At 39.4% G+C, this 26,803-nt stretch overlaps 1 protein-coding gene across 4 annotated transcripts in view; it reads right to left on the bottom strand.

Moving 5' to 3' along the window:
- Positions 1–26,803, bottom strand: part of SCEL (sciellin) — a 105,869-nt gene that overhangs the window by 71,342 nt on the left and 7,724 nt on the right. For 2 of the 4 annotated variants that reach the window (XM_080799543.1, XM_080799542.1), the window contains exons 2-9: positions 17,697–17,758; positions 16,645–16,762; positions 13,608–13,667; positions 10,150–10,218; positions 5,004–5,072; positions 4,132–4,170; positions 2,448–2,528; positions 400–459 (exon numbers count right to left, since the gene is read on the bottom strand). In XM_080799543.1, the coding sequence (XP_080655669.1) occupies positions 400–459; positions 2,448–2,528; positions 4,132–4,170; positions 5,004–5,072; positions 10,150–10,218; positions 13,608–13,667; positions 16,645–16,762; positions 17,697–17,739 (539 nt within the window). In that variant the 5' untranslated portion in view covers positions 17,740–17,758. The remainder of the gene's footprint in view (positions 1–399; positions 460–2,447; positions 2,529–4,131; positions 4,171–5,003; positions 5,073–10,149; positions 10,219–13,607; positions 13,668–16,644; positions 16,763–17,696; positions 17,759–26,803) is intronic. The other 2 variants (XM_080799545.1, XM_080799544.1) reach the window with 1 other exon arrangement.

Below are 26,803 nucleotides of genomic sequence, written 5' to 3' on the forward strand. Positions count from 1 at the left end.
GGAAACCACCAGAAACCAGCAGAAAGTGTGAAACAGATTCTCCCTCCCAGTCCTCAGAGGGAACCAACCCTGCCAACACATTGATCTTGGACTTCTAGCCTTTGGAACTGTGAGAAACATTTTTGTTAACTACCGTCCCCTTCCCAGTGTACAGGATTTTGTTATGGAAGCCCTTAGTAAACTCATACAACCACCGACTCCTCACACCTCATCAGATTTCCTACCAGAGGCACTGGTCTAGCCTGACCTCACTTCCACCCAGCACTGTCTTGTTCAGCGGTCAGAATTTACAAGATCTCTTCCAATTTATTCCAAAGCTCCCTCAATTATACACTGTCAATACCCAATGCATTCTTCCATTAAGTTACATAGCAATTGCATCTGACACCTTTCCCTTACCTTCTGGTTGTTCCCGTGCTTGGGGTGGAACCTGGAGGAGGAGGTGGAAACCAGGACTGTCTGTTGGGAAATGACATCAGTTATAAACGTGGTACTTGAATACTTGATCCCACCCACATGTCCACCAGGAAAAGCTGAAAATAATTTGACACTTAAAAGGCACTGAGATGACTTTTCTACAGGTCTTGGAAATAAAATGAAAACTATTTCATAAACTTAAAAGGAAATGACTATACCACGATCTAGGTTTTCCGCTCCCCAAGTAAGCTCCTTTCCCCCATTTTCTTGACACTAAAATGTGGAGATTTCCTTAAAGAGAAATATGAAGAGAATCTGGGAAATAGTATTTGTTAAATGTAGCTAGTGGGTTCATGGGTGTTTATCATCAGTATACCTCTTTTTTCTATTTTCTGCATATCTGAAACATTTTATAATCAAAACCAGTCATATGCTCTATTTTACATAGTTTTTAAAAAGCTGTGTGATTTAAAAAAAATCTAAAAGTAAGAGTATTGAAAACATAAGTGAACACCCCACTAATGCTAACTTCAATTATGTATACATATGTATGTACATATATGCATATATACAATCACATATATATCCAATTAGAAAGATGTCTTCACATTACTGGGACTTAATTTTAATTGATAGAGATAGCTTAGGGCTCTGTCAGAAAGATTTACATATGGACCAAAAATGAAGATATGTAGAGGAGAGTGACATGTCAGAGGAAAGCCCAGAGAGGGAAAGGCTAGGATAAGGAGGATAGGAGAGCTGGCTTTAAATTCTTGAAGCAGGTCTGTTCTCTGAGGCACCACAGGTGCCTAAGAAGAGATGGGCATAAATCAAAGTAGATTTCAACTCAATGTAAGTCATCAATGCTACTCACAAGAACTAGTCCAACATATATCATAAAAGTAGAGAATTATTGCTGGCTTCAGTGATCCTGAATTATGCCTAATCTGTCAGAGGAAAGATTCTTGCAGTGGATAGGAGATGTGAAATCTGGGTCCAAGTGAGAAAGGTGATCACATTTCCTGAGACTCCGCAGACACAGCCAGAATTCTGACTGCAGGAGTGTTTTGGCAATCAGCCAGTCATTCAACAAACTTTGGCGCCTACCCAAACTAGGCACAGTTCTAGGTGCAGGCAACAAAAATAAAAACATTTTAAAAACACTGAGGTTTGTGAATGCTTGTTTTCCATCTGATCATGATTCACTAGCACTGTGTTCTCTCCAACAAGCAAAAATTGCTTTGAATATCACATTCTGTCTCATGAAGAATATTCTGCCACCACAGGTCTAGCTGCTTCTCTGTGCCTACTACATAAATAGAAGTCTCAAGATGTGGCCTTTGACTCTGTACTTGGAAGGAGGGCCAATCTAATCTGCAGAGCAGAGGAGACCCCAGCGATGCAGGCAGATTTCAGGAGCATGGCAACATTTGGCCATCCCACAGTCATAATTATTTCAGGGTAAGGCATTTCCTGCAGTAGGACTCTACTAAAGGTGTTGCCTGAAGTAGCTTATCCTTTGCTGAACTCTGTCATCAAAAGCATTACCTAGATATTCAAGACCCCAAGGGACCTGGAGAAAAGACCACATATTTGTTTGTTTGTTTGTTTAAGATCATATTTATTCTTTTATTTAGAGTGTGATCAGGGGGAGGGGCAGAAGAAGAGGGAGAGAGAATCCATAAGCAGACTCTGCAATGAGCGAGCACAGAGCTCCCACCTGGGGTGGATCTCACAACCCTGAGATCATGACCTGAGCCAAAATCAAGAGTCAGACGCTTAACCCACTGAGCCACCCAGATGCCCCAAGATTGCATGTTTGAAATGGAAAAGAGGAGGAAAAGGAACAAAGTTTGAGGACACCAGAATCCAGTGGAACTGGATCCCTGGAAAGGGAGGAGGGAACAGGGACAAGAGACCAACTTCTGAATGCCACAAGGCATCTTGATGGATGGTTTGGTTCAGAAATTGATAAAGGACAATCCTGTATAGAACATCAGCAAGAAGCAGATGCAACCAGCCCATCGTACCTCTTTTTCTTTACAGGAGTTGTCACAGCGGTGGGAGCCGGGGTGCTGGCAGTGTTGGCACTGAATGAAACTCTAGGTTGCCTGTTCAATCACAACCACAAATCACATTCTTGAAACTTTTTTATGCTGTCCCACCTTTGAAAGATCTTATCATCTACTCATATTCCCACCTTCTCTTTACCCACCATAAAATGTTTCAAAGGACAAAAGAAGAACATAAAACAAGTTCTTCCTTAGTTTAGTCATTTTATAAATCTTCTGGCCTTCATCTAAGTAACCAGAACTGAAGAAACTGAGTGAAACCATTCATTTATGACCTTGTGTGTCTGAAATCCAGACCAATGAATTCTGCTATGCTCCGGATTCATATCATATATAAATAAAATCCTGTATATACTGTGATTAACAGAATTATATTGCATCTTTTTTGCAATTAATAGCATTAAATTGTTTAAGATAACATTTAAAAATCACACCATTTTAAATCTCTATTTAGCATTTATTAATACACATAGACCTCAAAAAAAAAAAAAGGAAGTAACCCAGGCCTGTTTCAATGACCGAGAGGTGTGGTCCAAGGTGAAAATTACTTTATTTGTAAATAAAAATTTAAAAGCCAATTCTGTTTTAAAAAATCCACCTAATTTGGCTGTTTATAATCACCGGTAGTACATTTCCAAGAAAATGTACTTCACCTAAATCGATTGCTAACAAACATATGATTTCATGACTTAGTTGAATTGTAATGTGATGGGTGTTTTGAAAGACAAGGGAAATGTAGGGGAAGAAAGTTTGTGGCCATAAGAATGGGGAAAAATAAAGATCTGTGGGAGAAAAATATTAAAGAACAAATGAGTGATGGGCATTAAGGAGAGCATTTGTTACAATGAGCACTGGGTGTTGTATGTAAGTGACAAATCACTGAATTCTACTCCTGAAACCAATATTACACTGTATCCTAACTAACTAGAAGTTAAATAAAAATTTGGAGAAAGAAAAAATAAATAAAAAGAAAAAAGGGAAAAATAAGACAAAAAAAGAAAAGAAGAAAATAATGACTTTGGTTGAGATGTTTGGTTAAAACAGAGGTTGGTACGGGGGAGACAGGTAGGGAGAGGGTGGTGGGGTTATGGACATTGGGGAGAGTATGTGCTATAGTGAGTGCTGTGAAGTGTGCACACCTGGCGATTCACAGACCCCCCCTGGGGCTAATAATACATTATATGTTTATAAAAATTTTTTTAAAATTATACATAAAAAAAAACCAGAGATTGGTAAACTTTTTCTGTTAAAATCCAGATGGTATGGGGTGCCTGGGTGGCTCAGTGGGTTTAAGCCTCTGCCTTTGGCTCGGGTCATGGTCCCGGGGTCCTGGGATCGAGCCCCACATCGGGCTCTCTGCTCGGTGGGGAACGTGCTTCCTCCTCTCTGCCTGCCTTTCTGACTACTTGTGATCTCTGTCTGTCAAATAAATAAATAAAGTCTTTTAAAAACCCATATGGTAAATATTTAAAGGTTCGTGCACCATTTTCTTATTTCAACTAAACTCTGCTTAAGCAACAGGAATGTGGCTTTATTATAATGAAACTTTGGCCTGAGGGACATATACCCTGGTTTGTCTTCAACGCATACAAACAAATACACTTTATTCTTAAAATTTAACTTCCATCAGAAAAATACATACGTCTTTGCTGCTTCTGGTGATCTAAACGTGGACATGTTTCTGGGGAAAAATACAAGAAAACCAAAAGTTTGAGCAGCAATGAAGAATGAATACTTGCGTCAATTTGCAATTGTCCATGAATTAAGAGTTTCTATTTAAAGGGAGACATTATTTGAAAGAAAGAGAAAAAAAAGCATCACTATTTGAATAAATTTGATAAGGTGATTTTATGATCTTTTTGTCTTGTACTAGGTTCTAAAGGAAATCATTTTATTTCAGAAAATTCAGTGTCATTTAAGCCCAATGTTTTTATTTATTGAGTTCAGTAATTTTCTTTAGCAAAAAAGAATGTAAAATTGGCATTTACATTATTTCATACTCTTGCCACCAGGTTCATTTAAAACAAAAACATGAATGCGGTAAGAATGATGACCTGAAGCAATGAACTCTCTCAATATTTAAGCAAAGCAACAGGGGCGCCTGGGTGGCTCAGTTGGTTAAACGTCTTTCTTCAGCTCAGGTCATGATCCCAGAGTCCTGGGATAGAGTCCTGCATTGGGCTAGTTCCTCAGCAGGGAACTTGCTTTCCACCTGCTGCTCCCCCTGATTGGATACTCTCTGATAAATAAGTGAATGAAATCTTTAAAAAAATTAAAATTAAGCAAGGCAACAAAAATTTAAAAAATTAAAATTAAGCAAGGCAACAAACATTTTCTATTTCTCTAACCATGAAGAAGAATAAAGGTATATACTCCAGAATTTTTATGTTTAAAAACTAGAAAATAATAATTTACAGAAAGATAATCAAGTAGACAGAAGAATTGTAAGTAAATAAGTAATGCTTAGAAAATTATTGTACTTGGGTCTTTCCCAAAGTCAATAGATACCGGTACCTATTGGTTAGTCGGTTATCCAAGGTATTGGCCTTATATGTTTTAGTGGCATCATTTCTGTCTGAGATCCTTTATAAAGAAACAAGACACAAGTTTGGATGAACATTTAGATCATTAAAGTCCTTTCATACCACTGTCATGAAAGAATAACTCCACAATAAAACCTTTTGTTGGTAAAGAGATTTGTTTTCAGGTGTTATATTTTAGAATATTTTGCAATTTGAAAAAAATCTACTTAAGACAAAATCGATTTATGAGGCTATTTTGATACATTTTGGAATTTTTAAGGTTTATGCTTTCTGCTAGACTCTCTGATTCATGGATCATTTAACCCACTATTTTATTTTCATTACTATTTAATAATATAGTTGACCCTTGAACCAAATGGATTTGAACTGCTCAGGTTCACTTACATGCAGATTTTTTTGACAAATACACTATGGTATTGTAAATATATTTTCTTCTTTATGATTTTCTTAATAACATTTACTTTACTATAAGAATTTATATATGTATAACATACAAATCTGTTTATGTTATTGATAAGGCTTCCAGTCAATAGTGGGTTATAGTAGTTAAGTTTTGGGGAGTCAAAAATTATATGTCAATTTTTGATTGCATAGGGGTCAGCACCCCTAAACGCTGTACTGTCAACTGTATATCCAGTCAATGATGGTACTTCCCAAGTCTGGCAAAGGTATCAATGAAAGACAAGTATTTTTTTTTTTTTTTTAGATATTTTGTGGCATAGGCAATGCTATATGTCTGCCAAACTAATTTTCTTTTCCTTCTGAGCACGCAGGAAGATGACATTTCCCATTCTTCATTGCAATTAACTTGGGACCATGTGGTTAAATTCTAGACTAAAGAATGTGGACAGAAATGTTGTTTGCTACTTCCAGACCCATCATAAAACCTCTTGTGTAATCCTCCTTGTTCTTTCTTCCTCTTCCTACTATGGTTTTGTTGTACATGGGTTGAAGATGGCTGCATCAAAACATGAACTTAGGTCCCTGAGTCACTTCAGGGAGTTGAGACATCCCCTATCCTCCAGCCTACCACACTGGACCCTGAAGAGAGTGAACAGTAATCTTCTACTGTGCTAAACCACAATAGATTTGGGGGCAAGAGAAGGAACTTGTTAAAAGAGTTACTCTACCCTGGTGAATTAGTTTATTTTGACTAACACATTTAGTTAATAGCCTCTAATGGCCATCAGAGGTTTTAATCCCTCAGATCTCAGGTCTCCTCAAGGAGGTCATATCTGGAAAAGGTGATTTGTCCCTTGTGTCGGAAAAGACAAATTAGGAACCCTGTGGTCTCCATGCCAATGGTGGGCTCTCATGACTGCAGAGCCTCCTTCCCTTCCTTCCCTCATATCAGATAGGAAGGTTCTTCCTAAGTCATAGGACTATCCCCTGCAGCATTCTGCAGACTTGCACAACACTAGGATGTAGCAAAATTAGGTTCAGGAAAACAAAATGTCAGCAAAACTTTTCTGTTGATCCAATACTATGTGTCTACTATAACTTTCTCTAAATTGTCAATTTTACCATAGACTTTAGTACATGGCTTTACATAAACTATTCCTGGAAAGATGGGAACTAACTTTTCCTCACTCAAAAAAACAAAACAAAACAAAACAAAATTAATGTGGGAAAAATGTGACTTAACTGTCATAAGTTTAAAATGATTTCAATTCCTAATGTCATCTTGATATGTGTGACTAAAATATTGGATAAATAATGCTAATACATTAAAATGTTATGCATCAACTCCAAACAAATTTTTGTTTATAGTACATAATGCCACAAACTGATGAACTCTTAAATGCAAAAAGGAAGGGAGATTGAAATCTTCCAGAACTCCATATACTCAACAAACCATTCAAAATCCAGGCATTAACTTGTACATGCTCCTAGAATTCATGTATAAAAAATTCATGTCCAAAGTGATCATCAGGCCAAGGATTGTAACTGTATCCCTGGCACTAACTGCTACTGAGCCTCTGAGATGGTTATATTTAAAGGGCTCTGCAGTAAATCACTGTGAGTACTTTAAGAGGTCAGATGACTCTAAATCTTAAATCTTAAATGTTCCTTGGAAACTCTACTTATACTTTATAGCTGTCTATGAGACTCTAACATGAGTTAAAAATAATCTTAGGAAATTGCTACTCTGGTTCACTGAAAACAACAATCTGTCTAAAACAAACAAAACCTAAATATTAAACATTCTCAAGGTGTATATCAAGGCAAGTTCTGATGTTAAAATTAAACAAAGTTAATAAAAATTCTTCAGTATAAGCCTATGTTGGCAATACTGGATATAATAATAAAATCAGCCACCTACTCTTTGCTGTTTCTTGTATACATTTTCCTCTACTCTTTAAAATATCCTTACAAGGGAGGTGTAATTATTTTCATTTTAAAGATGAAAAAATGGAGACTCGGAGAAGGTGAGTGACTTTCTCTTGACCACCCAACTAAGAAGTAGGGTATCTCTGGAATAAAAGTCTTTCCAGGAGGGTTCAGTGTCATACATCTGATTCTGTAGAGTGATTGCTCTAACACTCTTGTATTAGGTCAAAATGTCTTCCTGCGCTATTCTTCACCTGCACTATCTCTTCTACGCCACTGGGGGGTCAGTCTATGAGTAACAATGGAGAGAGCTCTAACACACCATTCCAATACATACGTCAATTTCTTATTACTTAGGGAGATTCTTTGTATTTCTCTTGAAAGTTAAGTTTCTGCCAACTTGTGATATGAAATAGGTTGTTTTGATAAGTGTCAATCTTGGAGACAGGAAATACTCAAATATAGCCATTTAGCAGTGTGATCAAAAGTACCAAAGGAAAAGTTACACTTCCACAACGGAACACTAGAGGGCACCACAACCTAGGTTATCCGAATAGTCATTAGACCACCTTGAGGATTTGGACCTTACTGCATGCTACATATATTAGTATTTACCCATATTCCTTTAGAACATCTCATGCTTTTACTTACATATATATTTTTAAAAAGAGAATTCCAAATATAAAGTCAGTACTTTCCTCAAATTCATTTAAAAATAAATGCATTATTATGGGTCACCATGGTGGAGCATGCCACTCTTGATCTTGAGGTTGTGGGTTCAAGCCTCACATTGGGCAGAGATTACTTAAAAATAAAATCTTAAAAAAATAAAAATAAAAATAAAATAAATGCATTATTGAAATACATACACACCTGTATACCGAATATATTTGGTCATCTTCCTCCTAAAATTATTTCCTATCTCACATTTGGAGTGGCCAGCATTATGAAAAGTCTGACTACTGATAGGACTTGCCTTTCTTTACTGATTCCTGAGTTCCTTCCCTCACATCTATTTCCACCCTTAGAAAGATGTAGCATACTGCTGGGACTCAGGACTGCCTTGGAAATGAACTGACCAAACACACCACTAAACCTCTGTGTAAATAAAGCAAGTCATCTCTGGCCTCATTTTCTAGGGTATAAAATGAAGGATTTGGGCCAGATTGGTGGTTCTGAATTCTGGCTGCATGATGGAATCACTTCATAAGCTTTAAAAATGCCCAAGTCCCACCTCAGATTAATTAAATTAGAATTTTGAGGGCAAAAGGTGGTGGGACCAAGTTATCTGCAAAGTTTAAAGCTCTCTTAGTAATTCTAATTTGCAGCTGAGGCTGAGAATGACTCATCTTGTTAGCCTGCGAGGTCTGGTCTAGTTCATTGTTAACGTTCCAGGGCTCTGTCCTGACTGGCCCAATGTAGACCTTCAGAGACACAGCCTACAAAGGCTTAGGTCTCCCACATATTTACCTTTCTTGAGGCATAATTATCTTACTTTCAGATTCATCCCTAGAAAAAGGGTTTCTGTCTTCAATTAATGGTGCAACAGGACAGCCCACAAGGCCAACATGAATGGACAGTTATTTTGACTCCTCTCTCCACTCATTTCTGTAGAGATGAGATCTTGTACAGATACTTCTACAAACTCGGGTTTTTTGTTTTGTTTTGTTTTGTTTTTTTGAGGCTATTATAAGACAGAAGTTAACTCCTTAGGAATACCAGTGTGGATTATCCTCTATTAAGGGAGACTGGCTTGGAAACCTATGAATGGTATAGAAGTATGTACATTTCCTACATGAATTAATGCCAATAAATGCTGAATATAGAATATATTAGATACCATAAATTTCAGCTTGTGTGCTTAAAATGCAGCAGGTGGTATTTTTGTCTAGAATAGCAGCATATCTTTAGCTACAGGGAGTGACCTAAACTGTCAATAGCCTCAGGTGACCATTATCTAGACTTCAACTAAAAATGTTAACTTTGCACTTTATATATGCTTACTGAGTATCTCCACCAAATATAAGATAAAAATGTGATTTGTAGCATTTACACTCCTTCAGTCTAAATAGATATTTCTCAGGGAACCTGGGTGGCTCAGTCAATTAAGTGTCTAACTCTAGATTTTGGCTCAGGTCTTGATCTCTGTTGAGTTCAAGCCCTGCACCAGGCTCCACACTGGGTATGGAGCCTACTTTTTTAAAAAAAATAGATGTTTCTCAATATTCTCCATAAAGATGAGCCTTTTTCCTCTGTGTAGGAAGGAACTAACAATAGGCACAACATAATGGACCCATTCTATAGACCATCTGGTGACTCTAGTGTCACCTACAAGAGTAGTCTCACTTACTACGGAGCCTTTATACTACAGTGGATCAAAGCTACTTGATTATTAAAATTTATAGTCTCTATAAAAACAGAAACAGCTGTTTTTCTACCAGTGGGATGGAAAGTTAAAACAAGAGCTGACTACTCATATTCACGAAAATAATTAGATTCTCCTTTTAAACTGAACAGATTCCATGTAGTGTCCATCCTGCTTATACTCAAATCAGTTTCTTCAGAATTGTTCTTATCAATATACTGTCAGCAAGATTTTAAGAAAATAGCATGTTGAGTGAAGATTTTGTGAATTTTGAGATGATAATTCAATCCAAATAGCCCTTCTGTCCTAGGGATAAGATATCATGGTTCAAAACTTACTTTGGGAAATATTTAAATACCTCATGGGTGATAAAAAATGGGATTTCATAGACATTTTGCATTCTGGTTCAACAACACCTTACCTGTCTAAAGTGTCATCAGATCTGTACCGACTAATTGTAGCTTTTGGCTCATCTCTCTCATTTGCTTTCCTGTAGCAAAAAGCAATTACAGAAAGATCAAATAAATTACAAAAAACATTTATAAAATCTATCACGCTTTTGGTAAAATTTTGGCCTATTTAAGTAGGAGGTGTACATGTCGCAAAGGAAAGACAGATTCAGAGTATCTAAATCTTCCAAGGTTTTGACCTGGATAGAATAAATTATGGCAAACCCAACTCCCCATGCTAGTAAAGGAATTCTTCTCTAGGTCCAATTATTTCTAACTACAATGTAACATATTCAAATTAGGGATAAGGAAAGGCAAAACACACAACACGACATGCAAAATGATTAATAACTAATATGTACTGTAAGCAATACTGTTGGCTTTTACATCATAAGAACTCAATTCCTTAAAAATCAGCTATGTTTTGTTTGCAGAATTCTAGTAGTACCGTAAGCCAGCTCAACAGGCTGAATACAAATAGCTTTATTTAAAGTTCAGCACCGTGGACAGGGTTGGGAAGAAAATAAAACTTGCTGACTGAAGGGAGAAAGAAAGGAAAAGAAGGGAACTGGAAAAGCTAGAAAGAAATGAAGAGAAGAGAGTATGAGAAGAGAGAAAGGAGAGATGTAGAGGGAGGAGAGGAGAAGAAAGGGGAGATAAGGAGAAGTAGGGAGAAGAGAGACAGAAGGCAAGGAGATTGAGAAAGACAGGTAAGCAGAACAAAGGGGACAGAAAAGAAGACAAGAAAAGAAGGGAAGACAGGATAGGAGGTTCAATAGCAGGAATCAAGATCATCAAAGCAAATGGGAATATCTTGATCAGACTGATCAATCAACAAAAACAGGTTGTTTAACGCCTTATATAACCCTGTAATACAAGAAAAGCAAGCTCTTTGATGAATTATACCATGATTTACTCGGTTTGCATTTCAAAGCTTCATTTGAAGCTGACAGATCAAAGATACAGAATCTAGAAAAGCACTAAAACAGCACATGCACTTAGAATTTAATTTTTAACTTGATAGAGTGTATTTTTATTAAGCAAATACTTGAAGGTAAACAATATACAATTTACTGTAGCTGATGACTACAAGGAAGCCAAGAGTAAAAAATTATGGACTTGACTGACACAGAACTAGAGAGACAAATTAGATATGTACACCCAAGGGCAGACAGTGGCCAGTGTCATAAAAGAAGTTCAGGGAAAGTGCAAGCAAGTTCTATGGCGAGAACATTTATTTCTAGGTAAGAGAATCAAAGAGAGCTTCATGGGTAAAGTGCAGATTGAGCTGGGCCTTGGAGGATAAATAGCTGTGAACATTTTCAAACGAGAGCAGAGGGAACAGTGTCTGTTGATGCAAGAGAAAAGGAAAGAAAATTGCCTAATGTGATTCCCTAAGTTTTAAAGGAACCTCAGAGTGAAATCCAGGTCTAGCCCATCATTGTGTTGAAGGCATGAATGCAAACAGGCACTGCAGGGCCATCTGACTCCCTTCGGTCAAACAGCTCCTTCTCAGACAGCATCACTTCATGTCTCATTAGCCGACTTTATTCTTCCTCGAACTTATGGCCACATAGCACATTATATTGTTTATTTATTTTCAGTCTCCCCCTCTTCCACCTTCAGCTAGGATGTAGGTTCTATGGAAGCAGGGACTTTGTTTTATTCCCAGTCCTCAGGCCCGTGTCTGCTCACAGGAGGCCTCTCTCCAAGTATTTGTGCTACCAGGCTTGTCTGACAGATTTAAACAGTCTGGCAGGAGGACACAGCGGAAGTTCTTCATTCATGCCTACTGTAAAGCTGTTACCTAAGGTGAGGAGGATATATTGTTTATCTTCCCTTCCCTTTAGTCTTTTCAGTCTCTGCTCACATGGAGCTTTTTGCACACATTGCTACTTCTGCTGGAAGCACTTCTCTCTTGCTTCATGCCACCAGCAGCACTTCCCGACTCAGAAACCCCTCCTCATCCTTCAAACAGCAGTGCCAACACCAAAGACCGCTTTCTGGGTGCCCTCTCTGATTAATTCAGGCAGAGTTAGGCTCTCTCATCTCTTCTCCCATGGCCCTGTCACACACTTCTACAATAGCACCTCCGTGGTAAATTTTAGTCTTGTAGTCTATGGATCCATATTTTTCCAGCATGTAAGGGCTCCCTAAGGACAAGGGTGGTATTTTATGCATCTTTGTATTCCCAGTACCTAGTACTATGGCAGATGCTCCAAAATGGGATGACATGTCCACCAAAGTGGGTACAGGCTATGTGAAAGGGCAGAAAAGGGCTAAGCGGGCATCCATTTGACCAAGTACAAGGAGAAAAATCACCTGCACTACCCTTCTAGGAAAGTGTGTTTTGAGACTCTATCTATGGGTTATGGGGAAAACATTCTGGGCTCACACACTTTTTGTTACTAAAGATAAAAGTTTAAGGTACTGCATTAGCCAGTATATATGGAGGGGAGTTGGCCAATAAAATGGAGGGAGTAATTTTCACTGGTAGCTGGACTGAAATGATCAGACTCGCTTTGGTGAGATGAGGCTATCTGAGAACAAGGCTGTAATCTTCAAAATCATGAAGACTAAGGAGAGGGCAAAGGTAGTCACAGAACAATGAGTCAGATGAACTAAGCCTGGGAACCAGAAAACCAAACAGATACTTTGTGTAGAGGGCTCTAAGCTTGGTACCCTTAGAAGGGGTCAAAATTACAAAGAAGTTTAAAAGGGTTTAGAAAAATACATAAATAAAAGTTTCTAAAATACTCAAGGTGTCTACTTATAAAGTCTATGCCATGAAAGACAATCACACTCCTCTACTAAATACAGTTTGGTGACAGACAGACACAGGCTACTAGACTGAGTAAAACTTGTGTCTGAAAAATACTCAGGATCTTCTGATGGGTGTGGTTGCTTGCATGTGTGTGAGCATAAATGTGTTTTAACAAGAGTATTATCTACTTATTTGATCAATCTTAGATTATTCGCACTATTATGATTAGGAGTTTTGTCTAAAATTTTCTACTAATTTTGCCACTCAGTATCATTTAATGGTTTTCCACAAACCTGGGAGTTTCTCAAAAGAAGTATACTGTCCATAAAGCAAGTGAGCTCGGGGACTGTTACATCTGTATTTTAAAGTTCCTTTTCCTAAGATTCTGAGATAGCTTATCTGGTCACATTTCTGTGGAAGCCCTTTCTTTTTCCCATCCAGAGGGCTATCTCCATGGATTGGTTATTCTATACCCGCAAGCTGTGGTTCTGGAAGCATGGAGTTGGAGAAGCACAGACTTTGCTCTAATGATATCACAGAGACTTCCAGAATGCCAGGGAAAGCCTGAGGCTAGCCACAAATATTCAGCTTGTCTTGAACAAGTCTTCTCTCAAAACTATTGTCTTTGTGTTTCTGCGAATGATGTAACTTGTCTGAAACACCCACCTGTCCAAGGCATCATGGGAGTTATGTCGGTTGAGCACCACCCTACCATAATTTTCATCTCTGTAAAGAAAGAACAAAACTAAGTCACATGGAGAGTTACCACAGTATTTGGTACACATTAAATAAGGGAGACAGCAAAGAGCTCACTATTTAGAGCAAGGTTAATTCATTTTATTTCAGGCATAAGAACACAACCATACATTTGTTTTTACCAGTCTCCCCTTGAAAGAGCATGGTGAAAAGAAACAAGTTTGTCAGTATAAATGATCATTATTCTCATATATCCCATGAGATTTCCATATGATTCAACAATGGGATGAGTGGGTTTTTTTTTTTTAATTGGAGTGTGGGAACATGTATGTGGACATCAACTTTGTGTACATTATAAGAGTCAGTTTCTGCAGGAAGGCAAAAGATTTCACAAACATGTCTTAAATTTAATCAAGTCCTTTATACCTATACATTTTCATCTGATGGACCTCATAGTTTCCCTTGACAAAAAGCAGGAAAATAAGTACCAATATTTATGGTTAAGAAGGCTGATCATTCACAGGAGATTTGGCCCATTTGAACCATGAGAACTGTTTGGTCCTTAAAATAATCCAATGAATTAGGCAAAGAAGACCCTGTCATACCCAATTCACAGAAGAAAAAACTGATCAGAGATTTTGTGGTTTTCTTAAGACCAAAAGGTTAGTAAGTAAAGGCATGGATGTAGGACCCAGATCTATTTCAAACCTTTGCTTTTTCTTCTAGTTAAGCCTTTATATATAACCCTTACTACGTACATAGACCTTCATACATAAAATCCCAAACCCTTTCTTACTTTGTACAGCAGACCTGAAAGTACAGGCAAATTTAGGAAATGTCAAAACATGTAGTAGAGCTTTTGGCCTTGAACCAAGTACCTGAACCTTTTTCATGTTAACCCAACCAAACCTGAAATACGACATTACTCCTGGTTCTGCTCCCCTAATGTTACTCAACACTCTGGAACTATTTGTAATAAAGCTATACAAGAAACTGTGGTAGATAATTAAAAAGAAAGATGAACAGTGAAACTGAAACAATTCCAGCAAATTTACACCCTCAAAAATCCCAAGAGAACGTTTCCATCTCTCTTGGTATCCATTCCCTAAACTTGTGAGAGAGTAGCAGACACGGGACACATTCTGACCCGAAGAAAAATTGTAACACACAGCCCAGACCTGGGCCAGTAGGAGTGGGGAAAGCATCAGAGCCCATTTTCCCTTCATTCAGCAGCTGCCATATCATCCAACTTGTCTTCCCTGGGCCTTTATAAATGAGGCATGCTTGGCATAAAACCATCATTCCTACCAATTATAATTTGTCTTAGACATCTCTATCCTCACACATCTGTGCAAATATTTGCAACACAGAATTTATGATTCACATTTGACATCACTCCACCACTATGGAAAAATAGAAGTGCTGTAGTAGGCTTTGACAGAAGTAGTAAATGCGTATTACTAAAGGAAATGGTTGTTGTCCAAGAATGTCAACTCCAAAAGCCAATGTGAGTCTCTAAATACCCCTGTATTCCCTTAAAATAATAAGATTTAGTGACAGGAATTAATAGACATCTTCATTTAACAGTCACAAGTATGTTCCTCAGATAACCATATATGGGGCAGTTTAGTAGAAAGTTTAGAGTAAGTATCCTGTAATGTTGAGCTTCTCAACTTTAGCAGTAGGACACTATGGGCCTGACAATTTTGTGTTGTGGGGAATGCCCTGCGCATTGGGGGATGTTTAGTGGCATCCATGGCCTCTACCCATGAGATGTCAGGAGTACTCCCTAATTTTGATAACTGGAAATGTCTCCAGCTCTTACCAAACATCCCCTGGGGATAAAACTGCCCTTCAATGAGAACCACTGGTGTAACAGAAAGACAATTGGTCATGTTAAAAATCTCAACTCCATCACTTAACAGCTGTGTGGATTGGACAAATTACTTAACTCTTCTGAGCCTCAGATTCCTCTTCTATAAAATAGAGGACGTAATAATACCTACCTTGTGTGATTTGTGAGATTTAAAGATGCTTTTTATGTAAAGTATGTACCTATATGTAAGAGGGCATCTTAAAACATATGCATATGTATATGTGTGATTTATAATAAATATATCTGGGCTAGACAAATGTTTATTGTAAATCTATGCTGACAATGAAACAATATGCCTGTAATTGTTTTCAGATCTATAACACTGAGTTAGTAGAAGCAATGCTCAAAACAGACAAAACATTCTTTTTTTTTTTTTTTTTTTTTTTTTAAAGATTTTATTTCTTTATTTGACAGACATAGATCACAAGTAGGCAGAGAGGCAGGCAGAGAGAGAGAGGGGAGGAAGCAGGCTCCCTGCTGAGCAGAGAGCCCGATGCGGGGCTCGATCCCAGGACCCTGGGATCATGACCTGAGCCGAAGGCAGAGGCTTTAACCCACTGAGCCACCCAGGCGCCCCAAAACATTCTTGATGGTAAATGTTTTCCCTTGCAAAGTAATACCGCATTTAGCACCCACCCAATATCTAGAGATATATGACCACTGGGACTAAAATGAGTTGAGAATGTATTGATTTCACTTGCACATATAGGAATTTTAGATAAATTATTATTAAATTTGTAAACTAGGAATATACTATTATTTGTTTATTTCAACTGACATGATGAATATACATGAGGAGGCTCCCTGCCATGGATTAAATATTACCTGTTGGGAAACTGGAAAGTCATGTTCTTTTCAATTTGTCAAATAGACACAAACACCCATGCTAGTTGTAACAATGAAACTCTGCTTTTTCTCCCTAATGACTCACATGCTCTTTGTTATGTAAATCATAAAAATGGTAGAAATATTCTTGAAAATCTGAAAGCCAATGTATGCCTATTAAACCAAACATTAGGCTATGCAACAAAGTGTTTTAAGGAAAGCACCTGCTTTCCAGATGGCCACTAGCTTCCCAGCTAGAGAACAGCTCTACTTGTCTACCCATCCCCACTCTCCACACTCTCTTACTTCTCTTCTTCCGGACGTTTCTTTATCCAGCTGTTGTCCTGTAAGAAAGTCCTTCTTTTGTTCACGTCATGAAAACCCTGTTGCCTCAGTGTTGTCCCCTGAGAGGTACTCTTCATATCTATAAACAGAAAAATGACAAAAACCTGAGAGATGCAATTGTATGGAGTCAAGTGTGAGTTTGTTAACCTGGGTGTCTTGAGAGGCACATCTGATTGGCCATCATTCACCTCCTAGGCTAACAAGTTCAGCACTGTTTCAAAATATGATGCTCTGGTACGAGAGAACAAATGTCACACCCCAGCATCAGAGATAACATATAAAACTGCTCAGGTGCCAAGCGAAACTGCCAGGGCAGCTCATGAGGTCCTGTGCTGCACCCGGGAATATAGAACCACAGGTGTGAGATAAACAAAGCCATGGTTTGGTCGGTTGGCCATTTCATTCACAAAAAATATATATGCTTCACAAGTACATACAAAGAAAAAAAAGTACACACAGGACTGCTTTACAGTGTACCTAGTAAATGATAGTTAAGAAGTCCTGGTGCTTTTGATTATAAGTAACTGAATTCTTTTTTTTTTTTTTAAGATTTTATTTATTCACTTGACAGAGTGAGAGAGATCACAAGTAGGCAGAGAGGCAGGCAGAGGAAGAGAGGGAAGAAGGCTCCCTGCCGAGATAAGAGCCTAATTCTGGGCTCAATCCCAGGACCCTGACACCATGGCCTGAGCTGAAGGCAGAGGCTCAACCCACTGAGCCATCCAGGTGCCCCGTAACTGAATTCTTTAACCTCAGGGGAGTCAGAAGCACAGAGTGTGCCAAACACAAAAGAACATTTTTATTGATTAAAAAAAAAAAATCTGTGCATTGCAATTACATGAGTAAAAGTTATAGCACTCCTACTTTTTCTCTAAGCCTTACATTGACCAATGCTAATTAAGTTAGACTGTTGCTTCTAAGCGTTCCATATCTATATAAAAGAATTAAGAGCTATGCGTTGTTTTTCTCAGATTTTTAAGTTTTCTGAGTAAGGAAAATATTATCTACATTACCATTTCCTGTGGAAGAAATTTTTTGCGAGGTAAAGTTGGACATGCTGGCTTCCAGTAAGGATCTACAAGAAAAATAAGGAGGAGAAAAAAATACAACAATGACTCCAAGAGTCTACAAGTGATTCTTTCATTGTTAATGACATTTTCCAGTGACATTAAGAAAGTCCCATGACCTGGTATCAGGAATACATGACATCAAGTGTCCTATAAGAACCTGAGAGTTCTTCTATTCCAATGTGTTTATTTTACAGATGTAGAAATTGAGGCCAAGAGCAGCTGATGTCCCCTATGTTATTATAACAGGCAATCGGCTGAATGAGGCCATCAGTTAACTCATTTATTCAATCAATAAATAGGCATTGGGTGCTTAGAGTGTGGTTGACCCTAAGCCAGGAGCTGGAGACAAAAAGATGAATAAGAGAAATGTCTGGTCAAGTCTATAGGGAGATAGAGACATGGATTTCACAGAAAAATATGCAGAGTACGTCTGGGGAAGCCAAAGTGAACTCAGGGCTGCATTACGACTTTGTGAGTCTTAGGCACTTTTGCTTTCATAGGCTTCTTCTTTTACAAATACAGACACACACAGACACACACAGGCACACACACAGACACACACACACATGCCCCCACAGTTAAAAAATTATATTTTATGATTGTTAGTATAAAGATGAAACATAATTCAGGTTGGCTTACTTAGCAGACTTTCATTATTATAACATTCACTTTTTTCTTCTGTTGTTAAAAGGAATTAAAATTAGAATGTTTTTGTAGGCCCCCAAAAGTATCATAGGCCTTAGGCACTGCTTTTTCTGTTTAATGGTTAAGTTGGTCCTGGGTTTCCCTGAATGTGAGATTTTCAGTTTTAAAACTGAAAAAGTCCTGAGCAAATGGGTATGGCTGGTCCCCTAGGTGGGGTAGTATGTTTTTTGCAGAATCTGTCCAACTGTACAATAGATGAAATCACAGAGGGACATTAGATCTCAAGTCCGAGGCAAGTCATAGGCTGAGCTTTATCACATCAAAGTTCTATAATTGGGGGGTGCCTGGTGGCTCAGTAGGTTAACCACCTGCTTTTGTCTCAAGAGCTCAAGTCATGATCCTGGAGTTGGCCTCCCTACTCAGCCAGGAATCTGCTTCTCCCTCTCTGCCTACCCCTCCCCCATGCTTGTGCACATGCAGTCTCTCTCTCTGTCTCAAAAAAATAAAATCTTTTTTAAAAAGTCCTATAATTGAACCACATAATCTCCCTGTAAAATGGGTTAATGAAATCTGCCATCATAGGTTTGGATGATTAAAAATAATGTACACAAACATCAATCATTAAACTTTAAGTGCTAGCCCAATTTAAGACCATACTGTCAGGAAGCTGTTCATAGGTAAAACTCAGGGGTTCTAAAAGCCCCTCTCACATTCTGATGCAAAAGTATCTCCTACAATAACTTGCTGTAGGACCTGAAGTGGTGAAGACACATTCCTTTGGATCATATCATCATTTTTCTTGGGACCTTCTCTTAGAATGTCCATACCCCTATCCTGGAGTAGGTGAGAAGTGGAATGTATTGGTGCCCAGACCAGGTCCCGTCTACCTATCTCATGTTTGGCACTATGGACTCATGATTGCTGGTGGGGTTACCTGGTTACACACCCTCCCCACACACTACAACTTACAGCCAATGGTGAATGACCTAGGGTAAAATGTGAATCTGGTGCCCCAAGGTAGAGCCAATTTCTGCAGGTGATTTATGCTTCAGAGCTCACTATGGGATCAGACTGAGGCTAAACTAACAGAGAACATATCCTTGCTCAGCCCCTTCCTCTGCCTCTACTTCCTGCTTCCCTTTCTCCTCTCTCCTGAGAGCTTACCCTCAGTAAGTTACAGGCACCCACCTTCCTCTCAGGCACTGCTTTTAGGAACCTAACCTAAGACTAACCACCAATGTAATCAGTCATGGCATTATCTTCACAGAGATCAACCACTGTTCACATTACTAATAGCTAAGAGACTGAAGGTCTTAGAGAAGTTAGAAAGATCTGCATTTAAAGGATGCTATTTGCTGGGGCGCCTGGGTGGCTCAGTGGGTTAAGCCTCTGCCTTCAGCTCAGGTCATGATCTCAGGGTCCTGGGATCGAGCCCCACGTTGGGCTCTCTGCTCAGCAAGGAGCCTGCTTCCTCCCCCACCTCCCACCGCCCCGTGCCTGCCTCTCTGCCTACTTGTGACCTCTGTCTGTCAAATAAATGAATAAAATCTTAAGAAAAAAAAGGATGCTATTTGCTGACTGTTACCTTGAGTGTGTCATAGTCCAGCTCCCTCATCTATCAAACGAGGTGAAAAAGCTGTTTTGAAGATCAAATTAGATGACATCTGTAAAGTGTTTAATTATCGCCCAACACACTGAAAGCACTCAATTTTTTAAAAGATTTATTTATCTGAGAAAGAGCATGAGCAGTGGATTGGGCAGAGGGAGAGGGAGAAGCAGACATCCTGTGGAGCAGGGAGCCTCCCAATATGGAACTTGATCCCAGGACCCTGGGATCATGACCTGAGCCAAAGGCAGACACTTGACCAACTGAACTGCCCAGGCACCCCATCAAAATGCTCAGTTTTTAACCTCATGCCTCTATCATCTTGGAAGCAGAGAACAAAGACATAAGGCAGGTATGTTTGAGTGTAGGGAGGGGAAGGAACAGCCTTAAACTTGGGACACTGGGCATGCAGGGAGTGTGGGCAGCCTCTGGCTAGCTGTGTTTGAAGGTCACTAAAATTTGGCAGAAGCGGGTGGGAAAGAGGCAATGTGAAGACAAACTTCAATCTCAACTATTTGTTCATTTCCCCCTCGGTCTGGCCTAGCTTATCTGGACTCTTGGCTAACCTTCCGCTTCCCAATGGTCTCCAACAAATTCTCTTCCTGAGCTTGTAAAGACCTAGAGAGCTCATAGCTGATTGAACTGAGATTCTGCAGTGGACAAAATGATAAATGTATATTTGATGATACATTTGCAAAGACTGAAAATTTCATGTAAGACACAGGGCAAGGTAAATGGAGAAAAGGTATTTTCATAATTGTCTGTTTGCCTATCTCTACCAAAAGACTGAATGTCCCAGGGGTAAAACGTGAATCTTTCCCTTCTGTATATCCTGGGTCTGGGGCAGAGTAGATGCTCCTCAGGTGCTTGTTATGGGCTGAATATGTCTCCCCCAAAGTTGATATGTCCAAGCCCAGTACCCAGTATCTCAAGTTATGACTGTTTGGAGACAGAGCCTTTAAAGAGATGATTAAGTTATAATGAGGCCATTAAGTAGGTCCTCATCCAACCTGTCTCGTGACCATATAAGAAAGGAATTTTGGACACACACAGAGAGACACCAGGGATGTATGTGCACAGAGAAAAGGCCATGTGAGGACACGGAAAGTGGCCATCTGCAAGCCACGGAGAGAGACCACAAGAGAAAGCAAACCTGACAGCACCCTGATCTTGGACTTCTAGCCTCTAGTTCTCTTCTAGAACTGTGAAACTATACATTTCTGTTGTTAAAGTCAACAGTCTATGGTCTTTTGTCATGGCAGACCTAGCAAATAAATAGAGTGCTTATGGGAAAAGTGATTTAAATTTTTTTTTTACAGATTTTATTTATTTTATTTATTTGACAGAGAGAGATCACAAGTAGACAGAGAGGCAGGTAGAGTTGGGATGCGGGGGGAAGCAGGCTCCCTGCCCAGCAGAGAGCCCAATGCGGGGCTCAATCCCAGGACCCTGAGATCATGACCTAAGCCGAAGGCAGAGGCTTTAACCCACCCAGCCACCAAGGCGCCCCTGATTTAAATATTCTTAAAACAGGTCATTCAAAGAGCTCTGTGTCACACTGTCTCTGACCTGTGCCCTTTGTGTCATCAACTGTCCTACTGCCGGGGCCATAATAGCACCTGTTCTGAATGGGGCACTCCCCAGGCATTGTCTCATCCTCGTCCTACACTCTGTGAGGTAGCTATTATCTCCATCTCAAGACGGGACATCTGAAGCTCAGGGAGAGGATGGAACACACCTAAGGTGGGAAGAGGCAGAATCTGCCTTCTAAACCAAAGCCACCTCTTTCTACCGAAACCGGCAATAAGGCTCATACTGAGTCACTGCAAGACTGGACCAGTGCCCTGACATTAGGGTGAGAGGAAAGGGAGACCTCAGCGGCACCTACCTGACTCCTGACATCTCAGGCTTCAGAGCTCTGCTCGCAGTGCCCAGCAGGAGAACCTGGACAGCGTCTGCAGCAGACAAGGCCTCACAGAGCAGGCTTCTCTAGGTGCTCTCTGATATTCTCTTGGTTATGAACATATGTCTATGCAAAAACTTGTACAGGGATAATCATAACAGCATGCAAAACAGCCAAAAAGTGCAAACAGCATAAATGTCCACAGATGGATGAATGGGCAAAGAGCACCTGGTATACAACAGGAAAGTGCTGCACTCATACATTTTACTCAGCAATTTTTCAAAAAATGAAGTTTTGATACATACTACAACATGAATGAAGCTTGACACATGCTAATGAGGGAAGCAAGACGTAAGAGACCACATGCATATGGTTCTACATGGGTGTTATTTTTTAGATTTTCTTTGCGGTTCTACCATATCTCACCTCAATTCTCTCCCAAGCAAGTCTTCTGCTGTCTCTTAAGTTCTGCTGGGTAAGGAGGAGCATTCAGACAAGAATAATACTTCAGATGCTTTTATATTAATTTATAATTTATCCCATTTGATTTCCACAACATTTAAGAGTGATACAATTCCACGACAACACGGATGGACTTAGAGGGCATTATGCTAAGTGAAATAAGTCAGAGAAGAAAGACAAATAGGATACGATTTCACTTACATGTGGAACCTAATACAAACAGACAAATAAACAAAGAAACAGAGACAGACTAATAAATACAGAGAACAAACTGGTGATTGCCAGAAGGGAGGGGGATAGAGGGATGGACAAAATAGGTGAAGGCGATTAAGAAGTACAAACTTCCAGCTGTAAAATAAATAATAAGTCACTAAGGTAAAAGGCAGAGCATAGGGAATATAGCCCATAATACAGAATAACACTGTATGATGACAGATGGGGACTGCACTTACGGTGGTGAACACTAATACAAAGAATTGTCAAAATCACTATGTTCTATACCTGAAACACATTGTAGGACAACTATACCTCAGTTAAAAAAAAAAAAAATTAGAGTGATACAATCCCTACCTCGCAGAGACAGAAGCAAAGATTCAGATCGAGTAACTAATGAGTGGCAAAGCTGAGACTCAACCTGAGGCTTTCTAGCTGGAGGCTCATCATTTTTTCCTCTATGCCAGGGACTCCCACATCATCAGCACTTCCTGCAAAGTTGTACAGAGAAAAGCAGGTATCTCCTCTTTACCTTATGTTTAGAGAATGGCTCTAATCAGATCCAACATTCTGCTAGAGGGACTGACTTTTTCATGCCTCCCATAGCTAGGTATTCTCCAGAAGTCCTAGTTAAGTGGAATCAAGTGAGATAAGGCATGCACGAAGCTCATGGCCTTTTACCTCATTCTCTCTGACAATGAGTGGCCTCAGCTGTCCTGTAAACACCTCTCTGGCTCCACCCCAGAGTCTCTGTAATACTTTCTAGGGAAGTTTCCTGCAAACCCACTTGCTTCCTCTAGGACACCGGGTTCTATGTCATTGCCTCTTCCATGAAAGTCCCCAGGAAGAACTTAGCCTTTTGTTCTTCATGCTTCCTCTTCTCTCAAACTAGAATGCATGCAGAAGTTATGAGCAGCCATCATGGGACCATGGACCAACCATGAAGACTAAAGTTATATACTAAGCATAGCAGAGCGGGAAGCTGAAGGAGCCTGGTGCCTTGATAGAATCAAAAAGCTGCCACAATAGCCCTAGATGATCTAGCTCTTGACTTCTCCTTGCAAGAAAAAAATAAACCTAGTTTGTTCAGAAGATTGCTTTTCCATATTTTTATTATACAAGATTAATGCTCTTCCTATCTGTTATGAGGTCCTTGTGGAGCAAATAGAAGGTGTAAGATGTAAAAAGCCCATGATGGTCTACAAAATATAAGATATCTGTAACTCTTGGAGCACCTGGGTGGCTTAGTCATTATGCATCTGCCTTTGGCTCAGGTCATGATCTCGGGGTCCCTGCTCAGTAAGGAGTCTGCTTCTCCCTCTCTTTCCCGCCCCCCAATCCCGCCCACTGCTTGTGCTCTCTCTCAAATAAATAAATAAAATCTTTTTTTTTTAAAGAGATCAGTGACTCTTTTATTAGTAAAACACTCTTTCTTGCAATATGTCTATGTGTCCAGTGTTCCTAGCAGAAAGGATCACTTGTTGAGTCCCTACTATTGCTTCAGATTGTGCCACGTGCCTTATGAATGTTATTTTATTTCGTCCTTCCAAATGAGTACTATTAGCTCTAATTATAGGAATCCCAAACTCAGAGAGGTTAAATAACCTGCCCAAGGTCACACAGTAAGTGGCAGAACCAGGAAGTGTAATTAGGTCCATATGACCGCAACACCAAGGCTCTTTTGAGTACATGATACTACCTGTCACCCTAAGTACCATGTGATATTACCCACACCAGACACAAGGAAATGCCCTGGAGTTCTGAAAAATGGAAGATAATGGAAGAGGAGCTTCGAGGAGCAGCAGCAATGAAGGGCTGCCCCAACATCTCTGGACAGCTCAGCCTCGAACCTCACTCTTGCCTCTACACTGAAGCCATGAGTGGCCTGGCCGGATTCCTGACCGGACTCCTTGCCTGGATCTATCTCCCTGTTAGATGACTTAATGATGCTTCATACTCTTTTTTAGCCCCGGGCTGTCCGTTAACACAAAGTAAATGAGAAAGGAACATGTAATATATTCCATTTTCAGGTGATGGTAGTTTAATAAATAGGCAAGAGGTTTTTTTTTTTCTTATGAAAGTGACTAATATTAGGAGAAAATAAATTTTTCTCATTAAATCTCCATGTGTTCCTCTTTTTGTAAGATTTTATTTATTTATTTATTCATTCATTCATTCATTCATTCATTTATTTATTTGAAAGAGTGTTTGACAGCAGGGGAAGGAGCAGAGGGAGAGGGACAAACAGACCCCATGCTGAGTGCAGCTTGATGCCATGACCCCAAAATCACAACCCGAGCAGAAACCAAGAGTTGGCTGCTTAACTGACTGAGTCACACAGCGCCCTGCATGTGTCTCTCTTATACCTCCCATACAATCTCCCTCAGCCCCACCTTCTCCTTTTCCTCCTTAGGACCTAGTAGCCATGTCGCCCCAACCATTTCCCCACATCAGCCCATTTGGTGGCCCAGAACCATTCCTAGAAGCTCCAATCCAAAACCTCTAAGGTGTAAGACTCTGTTTCATCCACCTTTCATGCCTTGGAAAGTTTACTGCAGTGGAACTCTTTCCATCTTACCCAGAATATAAAGCAGTATTTTTTATATATGAATATTTCTTGTACTGTTATTAAAATGGATCAACACATGTCTTTGTGAATAACCCTTATTAATAATTAATATTAATTAAATATCCTTTTGTCAAGTGAACCTGAGATAAAAAACCTCTTAAATTGATAGTGTCAAGAATATCTACAGCCGTATTTTAGTTTTATGGCATTTTTAAAAGAAATTACTTATTTCAGGGACTGAAGTTATCCTGAGTTTCAAACCTACTCAGACACCTTTGTGTCTATATGTCTATAAAGTGTCTAATAAGGACATCTTAGTAGCCTCGGTTTGGCCAATTAGACTTATTTCTAAGTGCTGCCCTTCAGTTTCATTCCAATTAAGTTTGTAAGTTTTCAGGAGAAAGATAGACTCTAAAGTCAGCTTCTCAAAAAGCTGTTACCAGTGCATATGCCTAACAATGGCAGATAACCAACAACTGTACTCTAAGTGTGGAAATTTTATGGGAAAAGATGTGGGAAAGCTGTCTTTCTCTATTACACTGGACACTACAAAAGCCTTTCCCTTTAAAGCATCCAAATGCATAAGTTGAAAATTCTGATGTGAAATCATGACATCAAATCAATAAAGATAGAGGAAAAAACTTTTAAACCTCTGGCCCATCTTTTGTTTCCTCTTTATAGCCAAACACCAGAAAGAGCTGGTTTTTACCCCATGCCTACAGCTTACACACAAAGACATCTGTCTTTAGGTTTTAGGTGAGATCACTCTTCTTAAGCTCTGAATCACAAAAGCAATCACATTTCTTCATTCTCTTTGGGTGTATCTGAAACTATCAAACATCTCCTATTTCCTAAATTATCCTCTTTTCAGTTTCTCTTTATTTCCTTATGGTTGTTCTCAATTCCCTTCATTGTTTTCTAATTGTAATAATAGCACTTCCCCAAGAGCCTTTAGGTCCATTAGGTTAAGCCCAATCTCAGTTCCAGCTCCTCCTGTCCCAACTCTAAAATAATTTCCTGGACCATTTCCTAACTGAGCTATAGTCTTTTCCTTCATCATCTGGGTCTTCTTGTCAAAAAGATTGTGTAGGGCACCTGGGTGACTCAGTGGGTTAAGCCGCTGCCTTTGGCTCAGGTCATGATCCCAGCGTCCTGGGATCGAGTCCCGCATCGGGCTCCTTTCTGGGCAGGGAGCCTGCTTCTCTCTCCACCTCTGCCTGCTGCTCTGCCTGCTTGTGCACTTGCACTCTCTCTCTCTCGCTCTCTCTCTCTCTCTCTCTCTGACAAGTAAATAAAATCTTTAAAAAAAAAAAAAAAGATTGTGTATCTCACTCTTCCCTTCCTGCACAAGAACAAAATGTCTCTTGGCTTATGTAACAAGGTCTTTACTACTCTGCTAATGTTCTCTTCAGAAAGATTGGGTGAGCAAAGAAACCGGAATGGGGTGTTGCATAGAGGAAAGAGAATAGGAAAAGTGAGATAGAAAAGGGGAAAATAAGCTGACAAAATAGACAGAGAAAAAAGGAGTTAAAAAAAAAAAAGGAAAAATCAATGTGACTGCTGGTATTTGGGTCATGTGATGGTGTCAGCTGCATGGAGCTCTGTTTTTATATTTATAGATAATACATATATATATATTATCTCATTTAAAA

This window comes from Martes martes (assembly GCF_963455335.1).
Source record: "Martes martes genome assembly, chromosome: 3".
Lineage (NCBI taxonomy): Eukaryota > Metazoa > Chordata > Mammalia > Carnivora > Mustelidae > Martes > Martes martes.